Raw genomic sequence first — 21,916 nt, 5'->3', positions numbered from 1 at the left:
GTTTGCTGACGCTGACCTTCCGTTCGAACTCCTTCAGTTCGTGTTCGATCCGCTTCTCTTTGATGGCGGTCTTTGTAGGTTCTTCGGGTGGTCGCGTACTCAGCCGTCCCTATCTTGCTCAGCGAGAGTTGTTTCAGCGACCGGCATTCGCTGTCGAACCAGGGCTTGTTCTTTCGCTTTTTGAGTGGTTGCACGTGGGTGGATTTCTCGATGAGCGTCAGGAATTGTTGGTAAGTCTCATCGAGTGTGTGCTCGGGGAGTTGGGAGATGGCCGGGATATGTTTATTGAGGTCGCACTCTCTGATCCTTCTCAGTGGTGGGCCCGGTCGATTTCCGGTGAGTTTTGTGCCTGGGTTGGAGAGAGTGACACGCAGGGACAGACGTTGGTGTTTTCTGTCGATGGTGGGTAGCACTTTCAGATCTGCGCGGCTGGTGAGGTTTTCTGATACGAACATCAGGTCGATTGCGCTCTGCCCGTTGTGAGCGTGGTACGTCATTGTTTGTGCGTCGTTGAGGAGATGCAAATCGATGAGGAGCAGAGCTTCGATGAGGTCTGATGCTCTGGTGTCCTGGGGGGTCGTGGGAGTCTAGGCGGCAATTGAAGTCGCCATAGAGAATCGTCGTCTTGGTGGCAACCGCCATCCTTGCCTTGTGGGTATCAGCTATGATGTCTGCCACTGGGTTGTTTGGGGTGAAGTAGGCTACGAGGTAGGTTGTCTGTTGAGTTGCGTTTGCGACTCCGAGAATGTGTTCGTCTTTGAACACAATTTTCGTGTCTGGGATGAGTGGTGATACCAGGATCGCAAGGCCTCCGCTCGGTCTTCCCTTGGTTCGTTGGGCTTCTGAATAGTATCCTTTGAAGTTCGGTACTATTTGGTTGTCTGGTTCGCTTGCCAGGAATGTTTCTGTCAGCATGACTACGCTGTATGGACTGAAGTCGAAGTCGCTGTCCTTCTTCATGAAACCGAGTAGGCCTTCGACGTTCCAACTCAGTACTTGCGTTGTGGGTCCGGTCCGGGGGTCTTGAGTTCGTTCTTCCGGTCTGGGTCGATCTTCGGTTTGGGTCGGGTGATGGGATGCTGTGCGGAGTCAGCTGGGCTTGCCAGCTGTTTCAATGATTTGGTCATCGCATATGTCTTTCCGAGCGATCCCGACCCGAGTACCTGGATGCCACAGTTGTTCGTTGTTGTGGATTTCTTCGAAGTCGAGGTCACTGCACTGGATCACAAAACACCTGTAGCTGTCGGTTTTTGTTTTTGTCTTGATCCGGATCACCCTGTCGGCCGTGCACTGGTTGCTCTTCAGATGGTTCAGCACGTTCTCGGCGGTTGCGGCCGAGTTGTACAGCGTCACGATCAGCTTGCGGGTGCAGTATTTGACTTTCGCAACCGGGAGAGCTCGTTCTAGCTTCTTCTTGGCATCCTCGTTCGCATAGGAAGCCTCGCTCACGACGAGTCCCTCCGATGGACGGTGCTTGTTCGATGTTTTTGTTTTCGTTCGAGGTTCTTTCCTATTCGACGGAGGCTGAGCCGTCGGGCTGTTCCGTAGGATAGAGCGCGGTCGCTGTGGTGCGCGCGCATGGGTCTCGCTCTCGGTCTGTTTACGCTGCCGGCTTCTCCCGCGTGATTCGTGCTTTGTAGGGGGTGGAGCGGTTTTCGTTCGCAGCTGGGTCAGCGTGATTCGGATTTCTGCATTTTCTTTTCGCAGGAGACGGTTGTCTTCTTGAAGGTTGACGATTTTGGACTTACAGTCCCTGAGCTCACTGAGAATCAGAATCAGGGTGGCCTGGGTCGTCGTGCCCTCCTCCATGGGTTCGGTTTCTTTCAGTTCACCCAGAGTGGTGCACCGTGCGCACTTGAAGTTGACGATCATGATCTCCCGTCTCGCTTCGGCCGTGCTCAGGCCTGAGCAGGCCTTGCGGGCGTGAGTCCAATCTGTGCAAGTCGAACATGCGATGCGGGAAGTGTCGTATAGCGATTCTCCGCAGCTCGCACAGAGCGGCGTCCTTCGTTGTGGGTTTGGGGCCTCCAGCTCGAAGTCGGGGGTTTTCCTGACGTTTACGCGGCTGATCGACATCCTGGAGTTCTCCTCGCTCTGTAGGCTGAGTTTCGCCTGGTGTTTCAAGGGGCAGCAGGGGTTTTTGTCACTTTTACCGCGGAGCACTGGTTTGAACGTCTTGCCCTGCTGGCTAGCAGACGACAAAACCGCACATCGAGAGGTGATTCTGCATTCCCGTGAGAATGGCATTCTGATAACGGCACCGTCACGGACTTCATTTAGACGAATTTCGATAATCCGAGAAACTCGGGTGAATCCAAGATTGATATTTCGTTTTTCGCGAACAGAACCACGCAGCGCAGATCTCAAGGACAGACTGTTTAAAATTCCGATCGATAGAACTGAGAAGGGGCTGAGTGAGAAGTTCTTCACCAATCAAGCTGGGGGACGGGATTTCGGAATACGACCCACGAATTCCTGAGGGGTGGCGCGCTCGAAGTTCTCGCGTCTCGAGAAGACCCATGGGCTTAATTGATCGGAGGGGTGGGGGCGAAAGAATTCTCCTCACCCAAGTTCCGAAGCCGGATTCCGCATTGAAACACTCTCGAGTATCAGTATTTAAGCACAGTCTCGCGAACCCAGACTTCATTCGCTGTCCCGGTGCCCGAGATCTTAGGTCGTTTGCTCTAAGTCAACTCCTCCTGATCGACTTGCGTACTTGCCAGCCCAGAATCCCTCGTCTTACGCTCAATATTACAGTATCGTGACCACACGCTCAGCCGTGAGAAAAACAAGCAGAGGGATTGTGGAGACACCTTCGGCCCAGCAGATCGTAAAAATGCACGCTTCCGGAGTTCTGCCAGACAACTGCTGGACGTCCACCGCCGCCCGGCACGTCATCTGTATGAGAACGCAAGAGGCTCTGACTGGGAAGCCGACCCCTCTCACGCTGTGTGCGATCGAGATCGAAGCTCAAGCATTTTGCAGATCCCGAACAAAAGAAGAATATTACGACCTTCTCTCCGAGTTCCTAAATCACATCCGAAAGTCAGGTGATCTGAGGCAAGCGGCAGAGAAGCTAGCCACTATGCGAGGGAATGGTCCCTTGCTGGCTCCACACCTAATTTACGGTCAGCAGCTGCGCCCCAAGGATCTCAGCCAGGATCCGCTCCCTGCGAGTCGAGGGGCTCTGAGGCCTACGGCCGTCCAGCGACCCACGCAACACATTGTGTGGACTCAGCGTCCTTGGGGTCCCGTGCCGGCCCAGCCGATGAGCCAGCCTCCTCTCTTCGCAGTTCCACGAAATGAGCGTCCTCTGCCGCCACTATTGCGGGCCCCGAGACATCAGGCCCAGCCGATGAGCCAGCCTGCCCCCTCCGCGACTCCACGAGATGAGCGTCCTCTGCCGCCCCTATTGCGAACCCCGGAACAACAACTATCGTGCTTTCCAATGCGTATGCCTTTCCGGCCGTGCTCAGTCGCTATCCCCACCCGAGGAGCGGTCCCAACTTATCCGGAACACGCCGTCTCGTACAGAAAGACTCCGAAGAGCATGTCTTACGCCCATTACCGACTGCGCGGCACTGCGCCATCATCGGTAGGCGAGTCCGCGAAAGAAAACGGCTCGACACAGGGGCAAAATGGCGCCCCTCCGCTCGTATCTCCTCCTATCGCGCCTATCGAGTCCGAAGAAGCACCAGCGAGCGATCCCCCTGTCGGTGGTGGAGATGACCGAACCGCCGGCGATTCCCCTGTCGTTGGCGGGGATGACCGAACCGCCGGCGATCCCCGTGTCGGTGGTGGAGGTAACCAAAGCGCAGGCGACCCACGTTTTGGTGGTGGGGGAGACCGAACCGCCGGCGGTACCCCGGCAACATGCAGTGCCGAGGATCAAGAACGTTCGGAGAGGCTCGAGTGTCTGAGTCAGTATGTCGAACCCGTGAAGAAATTGATCTCGATAGCCGAAAAAGACGAAAGGAACAAGGATTATCTCTGGAAACTGAATTCGCTCCTCGAAGTTCTGACAAATCCGGATCGGCGGTACTCTATCGATACCCTCATCAAATGCCAGCAGGTCTGTGAGCATCTCGACTTCAGGATGTGCGAACCCGGTCAGGCCCCGAAGTATCATATACCGTCGCTCACATCGATGATGCGGTCTCAGGACGATGGCTTGTGGCAACCGCTGCTCGACGCTATCAACGCCAACATCAAGAGCCCGATGTTCAATCATACGCTGCAGGAAGTATTCGGCCGGCCGATCGCTGTTATGCTTCCGTCCGAGTATTCGGACTCTGAACCTTCATCGCCCCCCGCGAAAATGAGGAGGTGCACTTCCCCTGCCGCAGACGGGACGTGTGAACTGCCCGAACTTCTCGCAATTGAGATTTTGCAATTAGATCCTCAATTCAAGGCTAGCCTGGTTCAGCCACTTGACGACAAATCCATCAAACTCTTCTGCCAACTAGATATCAACACCCTGCCGAGTGTGCCTGCGGTGACTGTCGCTGTCCCAGAAAATTATCCACAGAGCGCACCTTCGTGTCTGACCGACCAAACTCTATACAGAAGCTCGGAATTCCACCTTTCTCTGCTCGAGGCTCTGAAGGCCCGTATGGCCGAGATGCCTCCCCGGTTTACGGTGACGGAGCTCCTCGATGCGTGGGAGATGTGCGTGCGAAAAACTTTCGAAAACATGCAACCCCGCTTGCAGTCACCGGTGAGAGCTTGAGCTAGGAGTGAGGCTCGTCAGACCAATCCGCCCGTAGTTACATCAAAGTCGTGTTATATCTCAAAAGGACGGGCGCTGTGCCGCAGACCTGAAGAATGCCCGGAAGATTGACTCGATGGCAATGATGAGAATCTGATCCACATCTCGAGAAAGTCGCAACAGGGCATCGAGGGATGTCAACAGCGAGAGGCGTATCTCGAGGACTATGAACTTCGATCCATACTCCTCGAGAAGCCATTCAGTGGCGTGCATCGTGAATCGAGAAGTCATGTATATTTCTTTGTGTAACAAAATTTTGTGGACCAGTAAAAAAAAAGGTTCTACATAAAGTCGGTGTGCTACACAAAAGGTGTTCAGTTTGCGTAACTCTGCTTTCGTTGAAGCGTGCGCTCTTCCCTGAGAACCTACTTTCTCCGGATGTTCTGTTCGAGGCTCCTGCTTCCGGGACCGACAGCAGGACAAGAGAGTCCAGCAGACAAACAAGCCTAAAACTCAAGAGCTCCCCAGAGGAAGGATCCTCTGACCGACCTACCACTCGACACGAAATTCAATTTCGACAATTCCTTGCCATTTGAGTTCTGCATTGCGGAACGAATACACGTTCTATCAGTCATCGGGATCAGCGGCCGACCGGGAACTTGAGGAGAAAGCGCACCGCTTTCTCTGGAGATCCATCACAATCGTCATCAAGCTGCGCCGATCCCACCCCTCCGAAGAAATAGCGATTTCGAGGAATATGGAGTCAGCACAGGGTCACGCTCACGGTGCGGGAGGAGCTCGGGATCTTGAGAGGAAACTCCGTGAATCCGTTGACGACTTCGTGAGGAGTCACGGAGCAGCAACTGTGGAGACCGGGATTCCTCTCGACGACGAGTCAATCCAGACGGCCCTGCGGTATCTGGCTTTGTTCCCTATGGAGGAAATAGACATCAATTCATCCCCCGTGGAATATGGATTACTAGCCGTGAGGGCGCTTCGCGCCCCCACAGCCTCAAGAGGATCGAGTGTTGCTTTTCGTTGTCCAAGGGGAAGGGTATGCAAGCAATAGATGATGAGTACTGATGACATCATAGAAGCGGCTTTGCATTTTGTGAAAAATAACGATTACTGGAGGAACACGAAAAACATGCGGTTAAGCAGTTAGAAAAGTATAACTCGACCTCACTGGAGTGATTGTGCATCGATCGGGTGAAGGGGTCCGTTCGTAGGTGGAGAGCGCTAAAAAATGGTCCGGTGTCAGACAGACATAGCGCTTTTATTATATAGGGGGATAGGGGGATTCCTGAACATCTTCGGGGGCGTACGCCTCCCGCATTTCGAAGTGTGCGGATCCCGATATCGTCGCCGCAAGGGCGAATCAGACGCCGATCATCTGGTGGCCTTGCAACGAAACTACGAGAATCTCTGCGGACTGACGGACGCCGCAGGTGCCGCAGTGAAGTCGTATTGGTTCATAGCCAAAGTTCAGGTGGGATGCAAGTATCTGCATTTCTACCTCGATCTTTCCGAAGAGAACAGAGGACGTGTCTACTCCTCCTCAGATGCCTACGGTGTGAGTAGGCCGTATGCCGACAACTTCATCGCTTTCTTGGAGAGATTATTCGCGGACTTCAATCAATTCCATCGATTGAACGGAGATATCATCGAGGAAAAAGACCTTCCGACTTCGAGTGAGCCGGAGGAAATCATCACCGAAAATGCTTGCACCAACGTCCCCCTCGCGGAAGCTTCGATTCCGGAGCCATCGGAACCAGATCTCAGACCGGCTCCGGCGAGAGGTTTGCGCATCGTCTTCAAGGAGATCGTGACTCCGGGAGTGGAGGAGTTTTTGCGCGAGTTGGAAGAATGTGACAATCCCAACATAGATGATATGTTGGCCTCAGACGATGAGGACGATCAATACGCAGATGAGGAATAGAATACACAGGCTCTTAGCCCCAGCGTGATGGCCGCATTGTTCATCGGATCAGCTCGAATTCAATAAATCAAACTTTGTCAGAGAAAAAAAACGGAGGCTCAATTCTTTGGGGAGCATTTCAGCGGGTAGGGTTCAGACCTCCTCTCAATCTTGAACGCCGGAATTCACTAGTCGATGGGCAGGCGCCTGCTCGGCAGCGGGCCTCCGAGTATCTCGAATAGCACTCGTTCCGGGGGTTTGAGTAGAATCTGTCTTCTTCCAGCATTTTCTCTCGGGCTTCACCTCTCACACCTTTCGCTCAGCCACATCAGTCGGGCCTCCTCGAAAATATACAGTTTCTCTCCCAGACGGCGGGTCGTCGTGATCGTGGTCATCATGTTGGTACCGACGGGAGAGATGGAACCGGAACTCTGATCTTTCGACATAATCTTTAGAGTATCTCGCTCCCGCGTAGAAAGGTATCCGACGAAGCTTCAATTGCGACAAATCTACCGAAGCTTCTATTTTGACCCGTAAACATCTTTGGCATGTATTCGGCAGAGTCCAGGATCGCTGAATTAGCCCGAATCGCGGCTCGATACGCTGTGGCTAACAGATATTTCTTCCCTTGCAGGTGAGTCAACGTTGCCGGAAGCGGAGGAATATACATTACCGCACGAGACGCTACCTCAACTCTCGAAACCTTTGAGCTGAGGGACATGGCTACTCTCGCTGCGCTCAGCTCATCCTCTCGGGGATGCAATCCACCGGGAACGCCAAGTACACAGAAAAAACAAGCGAGTGGAGCTCGTCTCCCTTGCGCGCATATCACGAGGCCACCAACCAAAGCAACAAAAGAACCGCGGACCCCGATGGCGCTGAGCGCGTGGGTGTAGCATGGCAAAAGTGCGGCGACGAGAACTTCTTGAGATTCGGCGTCTTCCAAATCTTTTCGGCCATGTTCTCCTTGAAAGGTTCGGAAATAGATTTAGCGAGGAAGAAACCGCTTCCGTAGGCGGTCTCCAGCGGACAAACTCACAATCTTTCGGTCAAAGGCGACTCGAGAGAGAGGATTCCGAGAGCTCTTCTCCCTCGGTCGCCTTCGACGGATTACTCACCTTCCATAAAGGTTGGCGCAATATCCCCAAAGGGCTCACAAGCGTGACCTGATCTAAACCTTCGCTCCGTCACTCTTTCGCTCGCCTGTGAGCTGGTCGGGCTCATCCCTCAGGATGGAGGCTTCAAGGAACTACCGTAAAATACCCAATGAAAGCCCACTACCTATTAGTAGCCCCTCTCCAATACAAGCCCCCCCCTCTCCGACGGTTCAAAAATATAGAAGCCCCTTTCCAATACAAGCCCACTTCCCAATACAAGCCCCCTGAAATCAGAGTATGCAAAACGCAGACGATACGGAGAGCGATCTGTCGATCGCATTGAACGATGAAACCATTACATTCCGAATGAATTCAAGTTTCCCGCCGAACATATACGTTGATGCGCTGGTTGACGTCTCACAATCCCACATTTGTCGCTCTCAATTCGGCCAATGACATTCCCGCCGACTGGGAGGTTGCGTTCGATTGTGTTCTATTCAGAGTGGTTTCCGGCGTGGTGTTAGAAGTTACGGAGTCATCACTCACTTAAAATGGGCGATCGATCCTCCCCGGAACCTGTGGCGTTAACTGGTGTGAAGAACCGGAAGAGCTTCTCAATAGGGGCAAAGATCGACGCCGTCGAGTATGCGAAGACGCATTCCATTTCAGAAACTGCTGCTCGCTACCACTGTGACAGAAAACAAATACGCTCTTGGCGTTATCAAGAAGAAGAATTGAAGCAGAGTATCGCGAAAAGGTGCCGTCTCCCTGGAGGCGGTCGGAAAGAAACATGCGAAGAGTTGAATGAAGCCGTGAAATCATGGATTGAGAGTTGTCGGCGTCGGTGCCAAAGGGTGTCGAGGAGATTAATCATGGTGGAAGCTAAAAGACTCTCAGCAGAACAAATCAGCAGAGGCAATCTACGCGTCGTTGACTTCAAGGCCACTGAGGGGTGGCTCAACAAATTCATGCAAAGAAGTAATCTAACTCTGAGAAGAGTGACCACTCAATGCCAGAAGCCACCTGCGGAACTGGCTACGATTCTGGTTGATTTTGTTAAGTACATAAGGGAACTGCGAGCGAAAGAGCGATATCCGCTGTCGGAAATCTATGCCGCTAACGAAACCGCGGTATGGATCGATCCCTCAGGAAGAACCTGCGTCACGAATAAAGGCGCGAAATAAGTTGCTGTCCAATCCACAGGACACGAGAAGGTGCGGATAACCGTCATGCTCTGTGCGCGCGCCAACGGAATGAAGTGCCTCCCCTTCGTGCTCTTGCCGAGAAAGAGGCCGATACCTGAGATCGAACGCCAGTTTAAGGACAAACTAGTCCTCAGTTGGAATGGGACTACTTGGACGAATCAGGAGTTGACAGTAGAGTTTCTGTCCAGGGTTCTGGGTCGTTTTGCATTCAGCAAAAGACTGCTAGTTTGGGATGCGTTTCGCGCTCATCTCACGAAAGACTCCCGCGATGAGCTAAGAAATCTGCGCGTCGATTCCGCTGCTGTGCCCGGAGGTTGCACTAAATTCGTTCAAGCCCCGGACGTCAGTTGGAATAAACCTTTCAAACAGAGGATCGAAGAATAGTACGAAGACTGGTTGCTTTATGGGGAAAAATCGTTCACTCCCAAAGGTAATATGCGAGCTCCGCCGATGGACGTGAACCTAAAATGGATCGTCGACTCGTGGTCGCGACTGACTCCAGAGATCATCGAGAAATCCTTCAAGGCTTGCGGGATTTCGAACACTATCGACGGTACCGAGGACCACCTCATACACGTATTCAAGCCCAGTCTCGTGCGACGGTGCTCGATACATCGACACACATCGATATATCGATATGCCCATATCGATATCGATATTTGTCGATACACATATGCCCAACACTGCTTCATATAGAGCTGCATCATTGACGAACAAGAGAACCTCCTCGTGCTTCAATCCATCAAGCCATAGCAAAGATAACGCGTTCGTGAAGGCTTGGGCGATACCTCCATGATTTGTCATCTCTACAATCTCCGACCCAATCAAGTGCGGGTCATTTCTTCCTCGGCTTCGAGGCGACCTATAATCGTGTTCACGTCATATTGCCCCTTTGCGTCTGTGGTTTCATCAACTGACATCCATATTGGATTGTTGCCTACAGCGTCTCGTACCCTTTGAACCCTTGCATCATATAGCTTCTTAAGGCAGTCGCCACGAAGCGTCTTCGGATCTGGTACTTGCTGAGAACAATACTGGAGCAGAGGTTTTCGAAAGGTCTGATCCTGTGCTTTGTGGAGCGGGATATTGGCTTCAATCATCATCTGGCGAAGATCCATACTGAACGAACTCTCGCTGCTCGAGAGCTCGACGAAATTGGTCAAGAGGCAAATGCTCCGGTTGGAGTTCGCCGCTCGACGTACCCGTTCCTTGTGAATCACGGTGCTCATATGCTGTTTCACGAAGTACTTCTTCTCCGCGTTGATTGCTTTTTCGCGAAATTCGCAGGTCAGAACTTTCCCGTCTGTCGTGAACGCTTCGGATCCGAACTCCTCAACGAATTTCTCCAGTTCACGTCTCTCAACAGCTGCTTCAGGCATCCTTGATTTGCATTCATTGAGCCACAGGACAGAAAACCCAATCTGGATCAGATAAGCCAGCGGGAAGACAGAACAGTTGTTGAGAGCACGGATGATTCCGAACAAGCTGCGCAGGTGCACGTTCGCACTTGGCGAGTCTAGGTGTGCATATATCGCGAGCCTTCAAGCAGAGGACGGGGGAAACTCTCATTGCTCGATGAACGAATCCAGTCAATCATAATTTCGTTAGATATTAGGGGTAAAGGCTTCCGCCTCAGATTCTATTAATCGATGAGGCTGACGAAAAAAGCAAAATGCCTGGCAGAGATTGGGAAAAGGCAAAACACCGCGCCAACATCCGGAATAGGCGTTTTTAGGCATTTATGGCATTTTGCCTGGAACCCCTGGCTCTAACTATGACCAGAGTCATCATTAGGGCAACGGAACTGATGCCGCTGACCGTCAGGCCGATCTTCAGATACCCCCACACGGAACAGGAGATGAATGATCGACGATGCCCTTCCTGGGGACTTGCGGTCGGAGCCCGGTCGAGTGACGCGTCCGTATCATCAGAGATCGATATCATTTCCACGTCTCGATGGGTCTGACTGTCGCAACGACGGCCGAAAGGGTCTCTTTTTCGGCGGTGGGTTCTTGCGCTTGAAAAGATGATCCCTCCTCCTCAGGGACTCGCGGATTCTCTCGAATCTCACCCTCTTCGACTGGGGAGGCCCCTCGTCACACTCACGGGTCCTCTTCCCACCAAGTATTCCTCTGGTTTCCGACATCTCTCCAATCCACGCAAGCCAGCTCCTTCTGTTCGTCTCCTCTTCCCTCGGGAGATGCTCTCGGTTGCTGGATAAGCTCACGGCATCTCGGGCGCTAATAGGAGCAGACTGAGGTCGGACCCCTGCTTTCATAAGAACAGAGAGGGACTCTCTCGAAGATTCGAGTCAATTCCCTATCAGTGGATCAAATGTCTCCCCAAAGTGGACCTCATGTTGAGGGGCGAGATCTCAGACTTGAGGCAAGGCTCGAAGCTCCGGCATCGTGTAGATGGTCTATCTGCATATCCACGATCTCAGGGTGCATGGATGTGTTTCACCGCTCGTTCAAACGCATCCTACTCGAAATTATTACTCGGCTCACCAATTTAACGATTTAACTTTATCCCGGAATTCGGGATTTCCGTGCGAGGGGGAATGATGAAGTTTCAGTCTGGTATACGCCCAGAAATCCCTGTGGCTGGAGTTAGTGAATTCAACAGAGCGTAACGTCCCTGGGTGATTTCTCAACCCTTCCGCACAGCTCATTGTCAGTGATCTTCTGTAAGCCTCAGTATCTGGTCAATTAGCGAATCCTGAGCAGTTGTTACAATGTAACCCTTTCCACTGGATCACTATATGAGGATGGAATAAAGAATCCCCTTCAGGGAGAACGTTCGCCGGTTTCCCAGTGTGTTCGTTAGCCGAGGTATCGATAAGTGGACATTAAATTCTTCCTGAGCCAATAAGCCGTTCTCGCTTCCGGCAGAGGTGCTTGAGGAGCCTCGGAGGGTACAACTGAAAACCGCTTGCATTTGATGCAGCCTCCGATTACCCTTTTGCCGACCCGACGTCCTGGAGTACCCAGAATTCTCGATGTAGGTTAGTAAGAACCACGGTGTGCATGTGAGCGACTCTGTTCTCATGAATATCCCTCACCAAAAGCGTTGTGAATGGATCCCCTCCCAGGATGATAGGATGTCGAAGGTCCCCGTCCCCTCCGAAGTACTGAAGTCGCCCACCTGAACGTATGATGCCATCGGGATCGAAAAGGGGATCGAAGCTCCGGAGCCGCTGATCCTCGTTGACATCGTGAGCCTCCACCACTCCCCGGAAGCAACGAATTTGTGCCTCACGGACCAAGAGCCGTTTCGCCTTATCGAGCTCCTACTCCGTCAACGGGAGGATCCCCAACGTTTGTGAAGGATGCTGAGTTCCTAATACCCGGATATTCTGTCGGATTGTCTTTCTCGCTTTCCTGCTTTTGGCGCTTCGGCTGAGTCTTAGTTACCGAAATACCGCTGATGAATATTGTCCGTTTCACCTTTCGCTCTAGATACTGAGGACCTCAGTCTGTAAAGGTCACTGACCGGTCACCACTCAACCCGTTCACGCATGACCCATATTCGGATGCTCTTCTGTGCTCAACCCTTTTCTATGACTCGCTATAAGGCCAATAAACCTCAGCCAGTTAAGAAAGGGGGAGCCCAAGACTGACTCTAGTATTCCGTGTAATCATTCTGGCCGAGGTATCAACGAGATACGAATATCTCTTCACTGTCACGGACGGAGCCTCCATCGCGGTATTCCTCGGACTTGCCACACGTTCACACACACATACAGCAAATCTCCAATCAGCACACAACACTAACGGGAGGTCGGATTTCAGGATTGGGACTTGTCACCCTCCCCATATTGTTATATTATCGCTTAATCATTCTGTGCAATCAAGGACGAGCGTCCTGAACCCAAATAAATATCCGTGGAATGCGTAGCGCGCATAGGTACGTTCCCGGCGCAGCGCCAACCGTCAGCATTCTCAGCTGTCTTTGTGGCGCTCGTGGGTGACCCGTCTCGTTCAGCTGGCAGGGCATCAGCTGGTTCTCCTTCAGAGAAGACTGCCAGGATCTCCGGTCGCAGCGACGTGGCAGCCATCTTCAGGGTGCTATCGTCGACTGCCAATCCAGCAGTTAGCGTCACGTAGAGTCACGCGGAGATACGATCTCGCGGACTCGACAGTCTTTCCCTGTATTTTTGGGTCCAATTCCAATATCACCATTATCAATCGATATCGTGGAGATTCGGAAGTTCAACCCTTCCGTTGTCATCTCCAGGAGAGCTCCGATCAACTCGGAGTCTCCAGTCATCTCTCTATTCAACCGTGCGCAGCGCATTCCACGTGTGATCTCTACGAGTTCAAACCTTGTGTTTTCACCCTCGCGGTTTAACTCCGTGTCAGTGGGAGGGCGTTCACCACAAACTGGTGCCGAAACCCTCCAAGAATCAACTACCTTCAGGAAAGCAGCCTTCCAGTCGGTACGGAAATCAAGCCCATATCATCACCATCAGCGGTCTGCAACAAAGTCAGAAATATCAGACAACACTGAGTCTTACCGGCGAATATGTATACCCGAGCAGCTCAGCAATCTGATCGACACCCCCTAGTGCAATAGGGGATAAACGAATTAGAATCGTAAGTCGTGTCGACGGCTCCTCGCCCCTGAAATAATCTCAGCGGGAACGACAAACGCAAAGAACAAGGCGGCTCGAACGTTCAGAGACCTTCAATTCATGTGGTAGTCAGAGAACGTCGGTTTCGACGACGACCTCAAGTTCGAAGACAAACAGGAAGAAGACAACCTCAATCGGGCCCTCGTCGAGCATTTTCGGAAGACAACCGTCCGAGACTTCGAGGGTCGTTACGTACTACGGCTCCCCTTCAAGTCGAACATTCGAGCCTTAGGGGATAACGAAAATCTCTCGAGATCCAGACTACACTCCTTCATCGAGAAACTCAAAAAAGACCCGACGAAATTGAAGGCAGTCGATGACGAAATCAAAGGATACCTAGCAGCTGGGTTCGCTGAGGAAGCACAACCGAAGCAAGTCGGTCAACTGGCTCACTATTTGCCGATTCAGGCGGTCTTCAAGGCGAAGCCAGACACCCCGTCAGGATTGAAGACGCGCGTCGTGAAGGACGCAAGCGCCAGGCGCTCGAACGAGGCCGGCCTCAACGACGTACTTCATTGCGGCATGAACCTTCTGCCCGAGATTTCGAAAGTCCTATTCAAATTCCGACGGTACAAATTCGTCTTCACGGCAGACATCGAAAAAGCGTTCCTGCAATTCAGAATTGCCGACAGCGACAAAACCTTCCTGCGTTTCTTATGGCCCCTCGACATTAGCAACAACGGTTCAGCCAAGATCAAAGAATTCTGGGCTACCCGCCTGGACTTCGGGCTCATCTGCTCACCGTTTCTGCATTGTCAGGGAATCAGATTCCACTTGGAATCAGCAATGGAGAAATATCCACGAGACACCTCCTTCATCGAAGAGATCCGCGACACGTTCTATATGGACGAAGTCATCGGAGGAGGGGACTCCATCTGCGAAGCAAAACATCGAATTCGCCTCCTCTCAAATATCTTCACGGAAGCCCACTTTCCGTTGGACAAGTTGTCCACAAATTCCCCGGAACTGGAGAGAACCATCCGCCAAGCATCACCACTTGAGAACCTCTCTATAACATCCGGCCAGGCCGACGCTAAAATTCTAGGCGTACCCTGGAATCAAGTTTCGGACAGCCTGTCAGCCCCGATTTCGAAAGCAATCAAAGAACTCACTACGGGGACACCGACAAAGCGGAAATTGCTCAGAGCATTAGCCCAAGTTTTCGATCCTTTGGGCATCATCAGCCCAATCGTCATCAGCTCAAAAATAATCTTCCAAGATCTATGGAAAGAAAAGATTGGATGGGACGATCCCCTACAAGGCGACTACCTGAACCGATTCTACGCATTCGAAGAACTCCTCAGCCAGGCTAGACAATTGAGCATCGCCCGGCAACTAAATCTAGCGGGCCAGGTCCCGAACAAGAAAGAATTATTCGCATTTTGCTACGCAAGCCTTCACGCATACGGGATGGTAGCCTACCTCAAAACACATCGACCCGCGAACACCCCAGAAATTTCACTCCTCCTCGCGAAATCCAAAGTTGCCCCAATCAAAGCTACGACCATCCATCGGTTGGAACTTCTAGGAGCCCTCCTGGCAGCCAGGATGACGAAGAAAATCCTCGAGTGGATAGACTTCAGAATCGACGCGGTACACATGTTCTGTGACAACTCAGCAGTCCTTGGATGGATCACGTCGAACCCAGATAAATGGAAACCTTTCGTGGCTAATAGAATCAGAAAAATCCACGGGTTGACCATCGACGCGAAGTGGCATTACGTCCGTTCGGAGCATAATCCGGCGGATATACTATCGAGGGGTGCCGACATATCCAAATATTCAACATCTATGGTTTCATGGGCCACAGTGGCTGAGTTTGGATGACGCTGATTTGGAAGCACATCTGAAACTCGAGCGCGCGCCTCTCGGACGTGCGCCGCTCGACAGTCATTCGGAAACTCAATACGAGCAAAAGAAAAGCGTCACTTCATTGCTCGTCGCACATTCGAAAAGCATGAAAGACGATCCAAAAATATTCTTCGAGGACAGCTTTTCGTGTTGGCTCAAGGCGATCCGCTTCTGGGGATTCATGCTCCGACTCAAGGCAAAAGCCCAATTGGCGAAGTCGAGAGTTCGATCGAGAACCAAATGCAGTGCCAGGCCGAAGACAGAACTGAACTTGATTGATCCAGACGAAATGAACACAGCCAGGCTGGAACTAATCAAACTCATTCAGAAATCTTATTTCCCAGAGGAAGTCGATTCGAACTGCGAGCGGGTCGGACCCAAAAGCCTACTCTTCCAATATAACCCATTTATAGATGAAGAAGGAATCTTGCGCTCAAAAACCCGGCTACAACGTTCGCCGGACTTCTCGGAAGCCCAGAAGAACCCCATCATTTTACCCTCAAACTGCAACTTCTCGAAACTAATTATCCGTTATATCCACGAGAGGAAATGCCTGCATTTTGGCGGAGTCTCGGCGACCCTCCACATTCTGAGGGAGGATTTCCTGATTCTACATACGAGAAAACTCTCAAGACAAGTGATTTCCGCATGCATGATCTGCAAGATTTTCCGCTGCCAGGCAGCATCCCTGCCAACAGCCCAATCGCCATCGTTCCGATTGGAAACCACACCACCATTCTTTTACACAGGATGCGATTTCGCAGGTCCGATCAAATATAAGAAAGATTCAGGAGAAAAAGCCAAGGGCTATATCCTCCTATTCACGTGCGCGGTGACGAGAGCCGTGAACCTCCAATTGACCGCGGATATGTCGACAGTCGAGGTATTGGGAGCCTTGCAGAAGTTCGACAATCGCTATCCGTCGGTCTACACAATCACCTCAGATAATGGGCTCTCATTCCAGAGAGCAGCGAAGGAGTTAAAAACCCTATACAGCCACATCGTGAACGGAGACATCAAAAAATGGCTGGCCGATTCCTTCCTCAAATGGGAATTCATCATCCCACATGCTCCGTGGTTCGGAGGCTTCTACGAGCGACAAGTTCAATCGGTCAAGAGACCTCTGAGGAAAGTCCTCGGATCAGCGGTTCCACATTTCCGCGATCTGGAAGTTATTCTGAGTAACATCGAAGCGATGATTAACAGACGCCCGATCACAGCCATCGCCGCAGAGACCGATCAGATCGAAGCGCTGAGTCCGGCGGATTTGCTCTACGGGTACAAGAGCAAGACGTTCTTTCCCCAGCACGTCTTGAAACCACCGAGACCCATCGAGGCTGATAAAATCATATTCTCCAGGAGATGGGTCCATCAACAGAAAATTCCAAACTCGTTCTGGAAGAGATTTCACAATGAATATCTCAGCTACCTCCGGAGCGCCCACAACCGGAAACCCTTGTCGGCCAGGCCACTGAAAGTCGGAGACATATGTCTATTGGAGGACTCGAATTCCAACAGGGCCCTCTGGCCTCTCTGCAGGGTCATAGCACTCAAGGGTAACGCGAAACCAGAGGAAGCGAGATCCTGCACGATCAAGACAGCGACCGGTCAAGTTTTCGACCGACCGATGAAGAAGCTCTACCCAATAGAGGCGACCGAGTCCCACTGATGTCATGCATCCAGCCGACCTCTCCGAGAACAGTCAAACAATATGTCAACATCTATATATTCACGACTCCCAAGCCCCAAAAGAAAACAGCAAATGGCGATAAGGAATTTTTTTTTATTCTCCGAAATCAACGAAAGAAAATCGTCCGGTCCTGAACCGTCTTCGTCACCATCATGGCTGCGAGGGTCGGCCGCCTTCGCGTTCCGCTCGCAGCTTGAGCAAAACTTCGTTGAGCCCGCGTATGGGGCGCGGGCCCGGCTGCCGGCGATCTAAAGGGACTGCATCCCTGGCGACCGGATTGACGGGGCGCGGGGCCGGCTGCCGGCGAGGAAGGGGGATTACATCCCCGGTGGCGGGATTGACGGGACGCGGCGTCCTCTCGTAGACGGGCCACTCCTCTTCGGGCAAGCGATTGAGCTCGCGGACCTCAGCGCGGCGCTCCTCTTCTCCGGCCATCACCTCCTGGAGGTCGCTGGGGGGGTGCCAACGAATGGCCCGCGGTTCCTCATCCAGAGGAATGGTGATTTCATGGGACTGCCCCGTTACGGTGTCATGCAGCAGCCGAAGATAATAGGGCGCACACTGCGCGAGCGTGGGGGGGGGGGGGCGGTATCTGAGGCGCCGCGGAAGCTCCGGCCGGGGTGGGAAGGGCGCGAAGACGCTTCGGCCCCGATGCAGAAGTGCCTTCGAGAGCCGGCGGAAGGGTTCCTGCTCTTCGGGCGTCAGGTCGAACCAGTAGAACCGGGCTACGTAGATCACGTCCCGGCGGGCGAACATCGTACCTTTCAGGTCGGCGCCGAGTAGAAGTTGCTCCACAAGCCCGACGGGCGTTTTCTCGTACGGATGCCTCCGGTACCCGAGATCTTCGGGGGCAGCTGCTGCCATTTTTCCTAACTGATGTGAAACGGTCGACGGTGTATTTTGCGACCGCGCAGCGCGGAGGGCAGAGACTGTCGCTAGGTGGCGCTTCAGGCTTCGCGCCACCGGCGCGAAATTCAACAACCATTTCATCCCCAACAGCCATGCACCATGGGTCAGCCTTGGTACGACAGAATTCCGCTCGGCTTCCGCGACCGAAATTCGCGGGGGGGACTGTCACGGACGGAGCCTCCATCGCGGTATCCCTCGGACTTGCCACACGTTCACACACACATACAGCAAATCTCCAATCAGCACACAACACTCACGAGAGGTCGGATTTCAGGATTGGGACTTGTCACCCTCCCCATATTGTTATATTATCGCTTAATCATTCTGCTATATCAAGGACGAGCGTCCTGAACCCCAATAAATATCCGTGGAATGCGTAGCGTGCATAGGTACGTTCCCGGCGCAGCGCCAACCAGTGGCGTTCCTAGGGGGGGGCAACCGGGGCACGTGCCCCGGGCGCCGACTTCGGAGGGGCGCAAAATCGTGATTTCTGTTCATTTTAGCTAAGCGCGAATAGGGAGGTTAGAATTGATTCTAATACAGTGGAATTCAAAATTTATACAAGAGACAGTGAAGCTATCTCCTCCCGCAACATGGAGAGCCATCCTATTGGTCCGCTCGAGTGAAGCGAATGTCTCCAAGAGATATATGTACGTTCTCAGTGACCCTCGCTGATCCTCCTCCCCGTGTCTTTGCGCCACACGGAATTCACTATCTCGCTCTCTCGCCAAAGTTTGGCGCGTAAACAATTAAGGGTTCTGCGAGAAATACACACACATACATTACTGTGGAAATTCGGGTGAGTTCTGCGACTTCTCCGATGAAATTGAAGCTCCAAATCCATGACTCGAGTCACGGCGAAGCTCTCATGTTAGCTTGTTTTGCAGACTGAAGTATAGACATGAAACGAAATGGTATTAAGGAAAGCGGAGCTCAGGGCCGAAAACGAAGGAAAATCGATCCATAGACAGACGGAGAAAAGTCGAAAGGTTCTCCTGTCATTTTTAGCTCGGAATAAATCGACAACACCGCAAACTCTTCCGCCGGGAACCCCATTTGATCACGATGAAGTACCACCGATCCCCCTGATCCCTTTGTGATAGCGATGAAATACCGTTGACTCCGACTGATTCTCTTCGTGCTCGCGATGAAATACCGTCGACTCCGACTGAATCTCTTCGTGCTCGCGATGAAATACCGTCGACTCCGACTGATTCTCTTCGTGCTCGCGATGAAATACCGTCGACTCCGACTGAATCTCTTCGTGATGGCCATGAAATACCGCCGACCCCCGACTGATTCTCTTTATGACGGCGACTCAGACCCAGTGACTTCGGAAGAAATTTCCCGGGATACCAGTGTCACAGCATCATCAGTGAACGCTCCGGAAGACTCACTCATAACCAATGTCTCATCCACACCGGCAGCTATCGCCGAGCACGATCTTGGGCTACTGGAGTTTCACTCGAATTCCGGAAAAGTCACCGTCTCCGATAGTTTAAGAGTTGAGATGGTGACCCTAGGGAGCGAGTACTTTCAGAACAGAAACGGCCCTTTTTTTCGACGCGGCGGAGATGCATGACTCAATCGTGGTTCTACAAAAGGTTGGGAAATGGCCTCGGCACAAAGATTCTCCGCACATGGCTCGTCTACTCTCCAACGAAGGGCGCAGCTTACTGCTTCTGCTGCCTTCTCTTCGCCAGAGCTGATGGACACAATTCAGCACTGACGTCCTCCCAAGGATTCACGAAGTGGAAAAATATAGAAAGGATGGATGCTCATGAAAATGCTCCGTCTCATAGAGCCTGTTTCGCTGATTGGAAAGAGCTCGAAAGAAATCTGAGAACTAATAGCGCTATCGATATCGAAGTGCAATCAGTGTATGCAACCGAGAAACAGAAATGGAGGTATGTTCTCAGCAGAATAAGTCACTGCATCAAATTCCTGGCTACACAGAATTTGCCACTCAGAGGCCACCGGGAAAACCAATGCGAAGACGTGGGTAATATCGGGAATTTTCTCGGCCTAATGAAGCTCGTCGCAAACTTCGACCCAATCATCAAGGACCACATGACTCGCTCTCGGGGAAATCCGGGCTCGACGTCCTATCTGGGGTCTAGAACGCAGAATGAGCTCATTCATCTCATGGCAGGACAAGTGAAGGAAAAACTCCTGAGAAAAATCAGAAAGGCCAAATATTACGGGATTCTCGTGGATTCCACACCCGATCTTGCTCACAGAGAGCAACTTTCGTTCGTGTTGAGATATGTCGACGTTGATTATGAACAGAAAAAAGCTCAGGTCAGGGAGTCTTTCCTCGGCTTCGTTCAAGTACATGAAAAGAATGCTGAGGCATTGGTAGCGACGATCTTGAAAAACTTGAGGACGACAAGCTGGATTTCGGGAACTGCCGGTCCCAATGCTATGACAATGCCGCCGTCATGGCCGGTCACCGCTCCGGTGTGAATCAACGGCTGCTCGAGAAGAATGGTTTAGCGTTATTCGTGAATTGTGATAATCATTCCCTCAATCTAGCCGGCTTGCACTCTGCCCGCAGTGAACCAGCAATGATTAGCTTCTTCGCGACTATTGAAGCCCTGTACGCCTTCTTTTCCCGTTCGACTCTGCGATGGGAGAAGTTGAAAAAGACGATCCCCGTCGGACTGAAACGCGAGTCTGAAACAAGATGGAGCTCTCGCAGCGATGCTGTCAAAGTAGTCAGCACGCATGTCAGGGAGATTATCGATCTCCTGGATAAAATGTCTGATGACTCCTGCGACTCGGTAGAAACTAGAAGTGAGGCACGTCAGTTATTCACCCGCATGGTCTCGTATGAATTCTTGACGCTTCACGGCTTCTGGAATAACCTCCTGAGCAGAGTCGATAGGGTCCAGAAGAGACTCCAGGATCCCTCCATGAATTTCCATGAAGCTGCCAATGATCTGTCGTCTCTGAAGAACACCTTCTCCAGAGAAGGATGCGATTTCGTAGACGCAGCCATCACTGATGGCCAATGCCTCTGCGATGAATACGATGTAGCATTCGAGAAACGCAATAGGAGAAGAAGAAGTATGCCAGATGAACACCGAAACTCTGAAATCTCCGCTATACAAGAAATGCGCCGTGTTATGTACTCAACGATCGACCGGCTTCAGCGAGAAATGAGAGAAAGGTTCGAGCGACTGACAAACCTAGACAATACTTTCGGGTTCCTTCTCGACACTCAGCGGCTACTACAAGGCCAGCTGAACGAATTGAGGTCCGATTGTTTGTCATTTGCGAATATGTATTCGGATGATGTCGACGGTAACGACTTATACAGAGAGATATGTGATTGTAGGATGTTAGTCAGCGTGCGGGAGGAGTTACGATTAAGGAAACCCGAAGAACTCCTCAATTTCATCATAGAATACGGCGACGAGAGTGTCTTCCCCAATCTTCGGGTAGCGATACAATACTACTGACGATTGCCGTCTCGATCGCCAGTTGCGAGCGATCCTTCAGCAAGCTTAAGCTCATCCTATCATACCTCCGAGCGTCAATGGGGCAAGACAGACTGATTGATCTCTCTATCATGAGCATAGAGAGAGAAGTCACCGAGGACACCGACTTCGAATCTTTAATCGATACCTTCGCTTCGGTGAAGGCTCGAAAAGTCGTATTTTAAACATGTGGTATATTGTGATACGTGGTAATTCGGAACCTTCGAATGTTTTAAGTTTAAACAGAGTGAAGAGATCAGAACAATAAATGTAAAGATGTATATGTAAAGTATACTGAAAACTCAATCCGTCGTCTTCTGTAGAAAAAAAAATCGACATGAAGGGGGCGCATTCCCGTCCTCTGCCCCGGGCGCAAAATGGGCTAGGAACGCCACTGCCTAGGGTCGTCATCCGCTTCAGAAT

The 21,916-nt window shown here is 51.9% G+C and overlaps 3 protein-coding genes across 3 annotated transcripts; 2 read left to right on the top strand and 1 right to left on the bottom strand.

Annotated features, from left to right (window-relative positions):
- Window positions 1–9,752: 9,752 nt before the first annotated feature.
- On the bottom strand, window positions 9,753–10,307 carry LOC108865216 (uncharacterized). The gene has a single exon (XM_018642023.1). It carries the CDS (start codon window positions 10,305–10,307, stop codon window positions 9,753–9,755), a length of 555 nt encoding a protein of 184 aa, XP_018497539.1.
- A 293-nt stretch (window positions 10,308–10,600) lies between these two features.
- On the top strand, window positions 10,601–17,081 carry LOC100898489 (uncharacterized). The gene is made up of 3 exons (XM_003739273.1): window positions 10,601–10,624; window positions 13,631–15,283; window positions 15,372–17,081. The coding sequence occupies exons 1-3, from the start codon at window positions 10,601–10,603 to the stop codon at window positions 17,079–17,081; spliced, it is 3,387 nt and encodes a 1,128-aa protein (XP_003739321.1).
- A 2,508-nt stretch (window positions 17,082–19,589) lies between these two features.
- Window positions 19,590–20,477, top strand: LOC100898341 (uncharacterized). The gene has a single exon (XM_003739272.1). The coding sequence runs from the start codon at window positions 19,590–19,592 to the stop codon at window positions 20,475–20,477; it is 888 nt and encodes a 295-aa protein (XP_003739320.1).
- Window positions 20,478–21,916: the final 1,439 nt, after the last annotated feature.

This window comes from Galendromus occidentalis, unplaced genomic scaffold (assembly GCF_000255335.2).
Source record: "Galendromus occidentalis unplaced genomic scaffold, Mocc_1.1 scf7180000076477, whole genome shotgun sequence".
NCBI lineage: Eukaryota > Metazoa > Arthropoda > Arachnida > Mesostigmata > Phytoseiidae > Galendromus > Galendromus occidentalis.
This window is presented reverse-complemented; position numbering and strand designations above follow the sequence as displayed.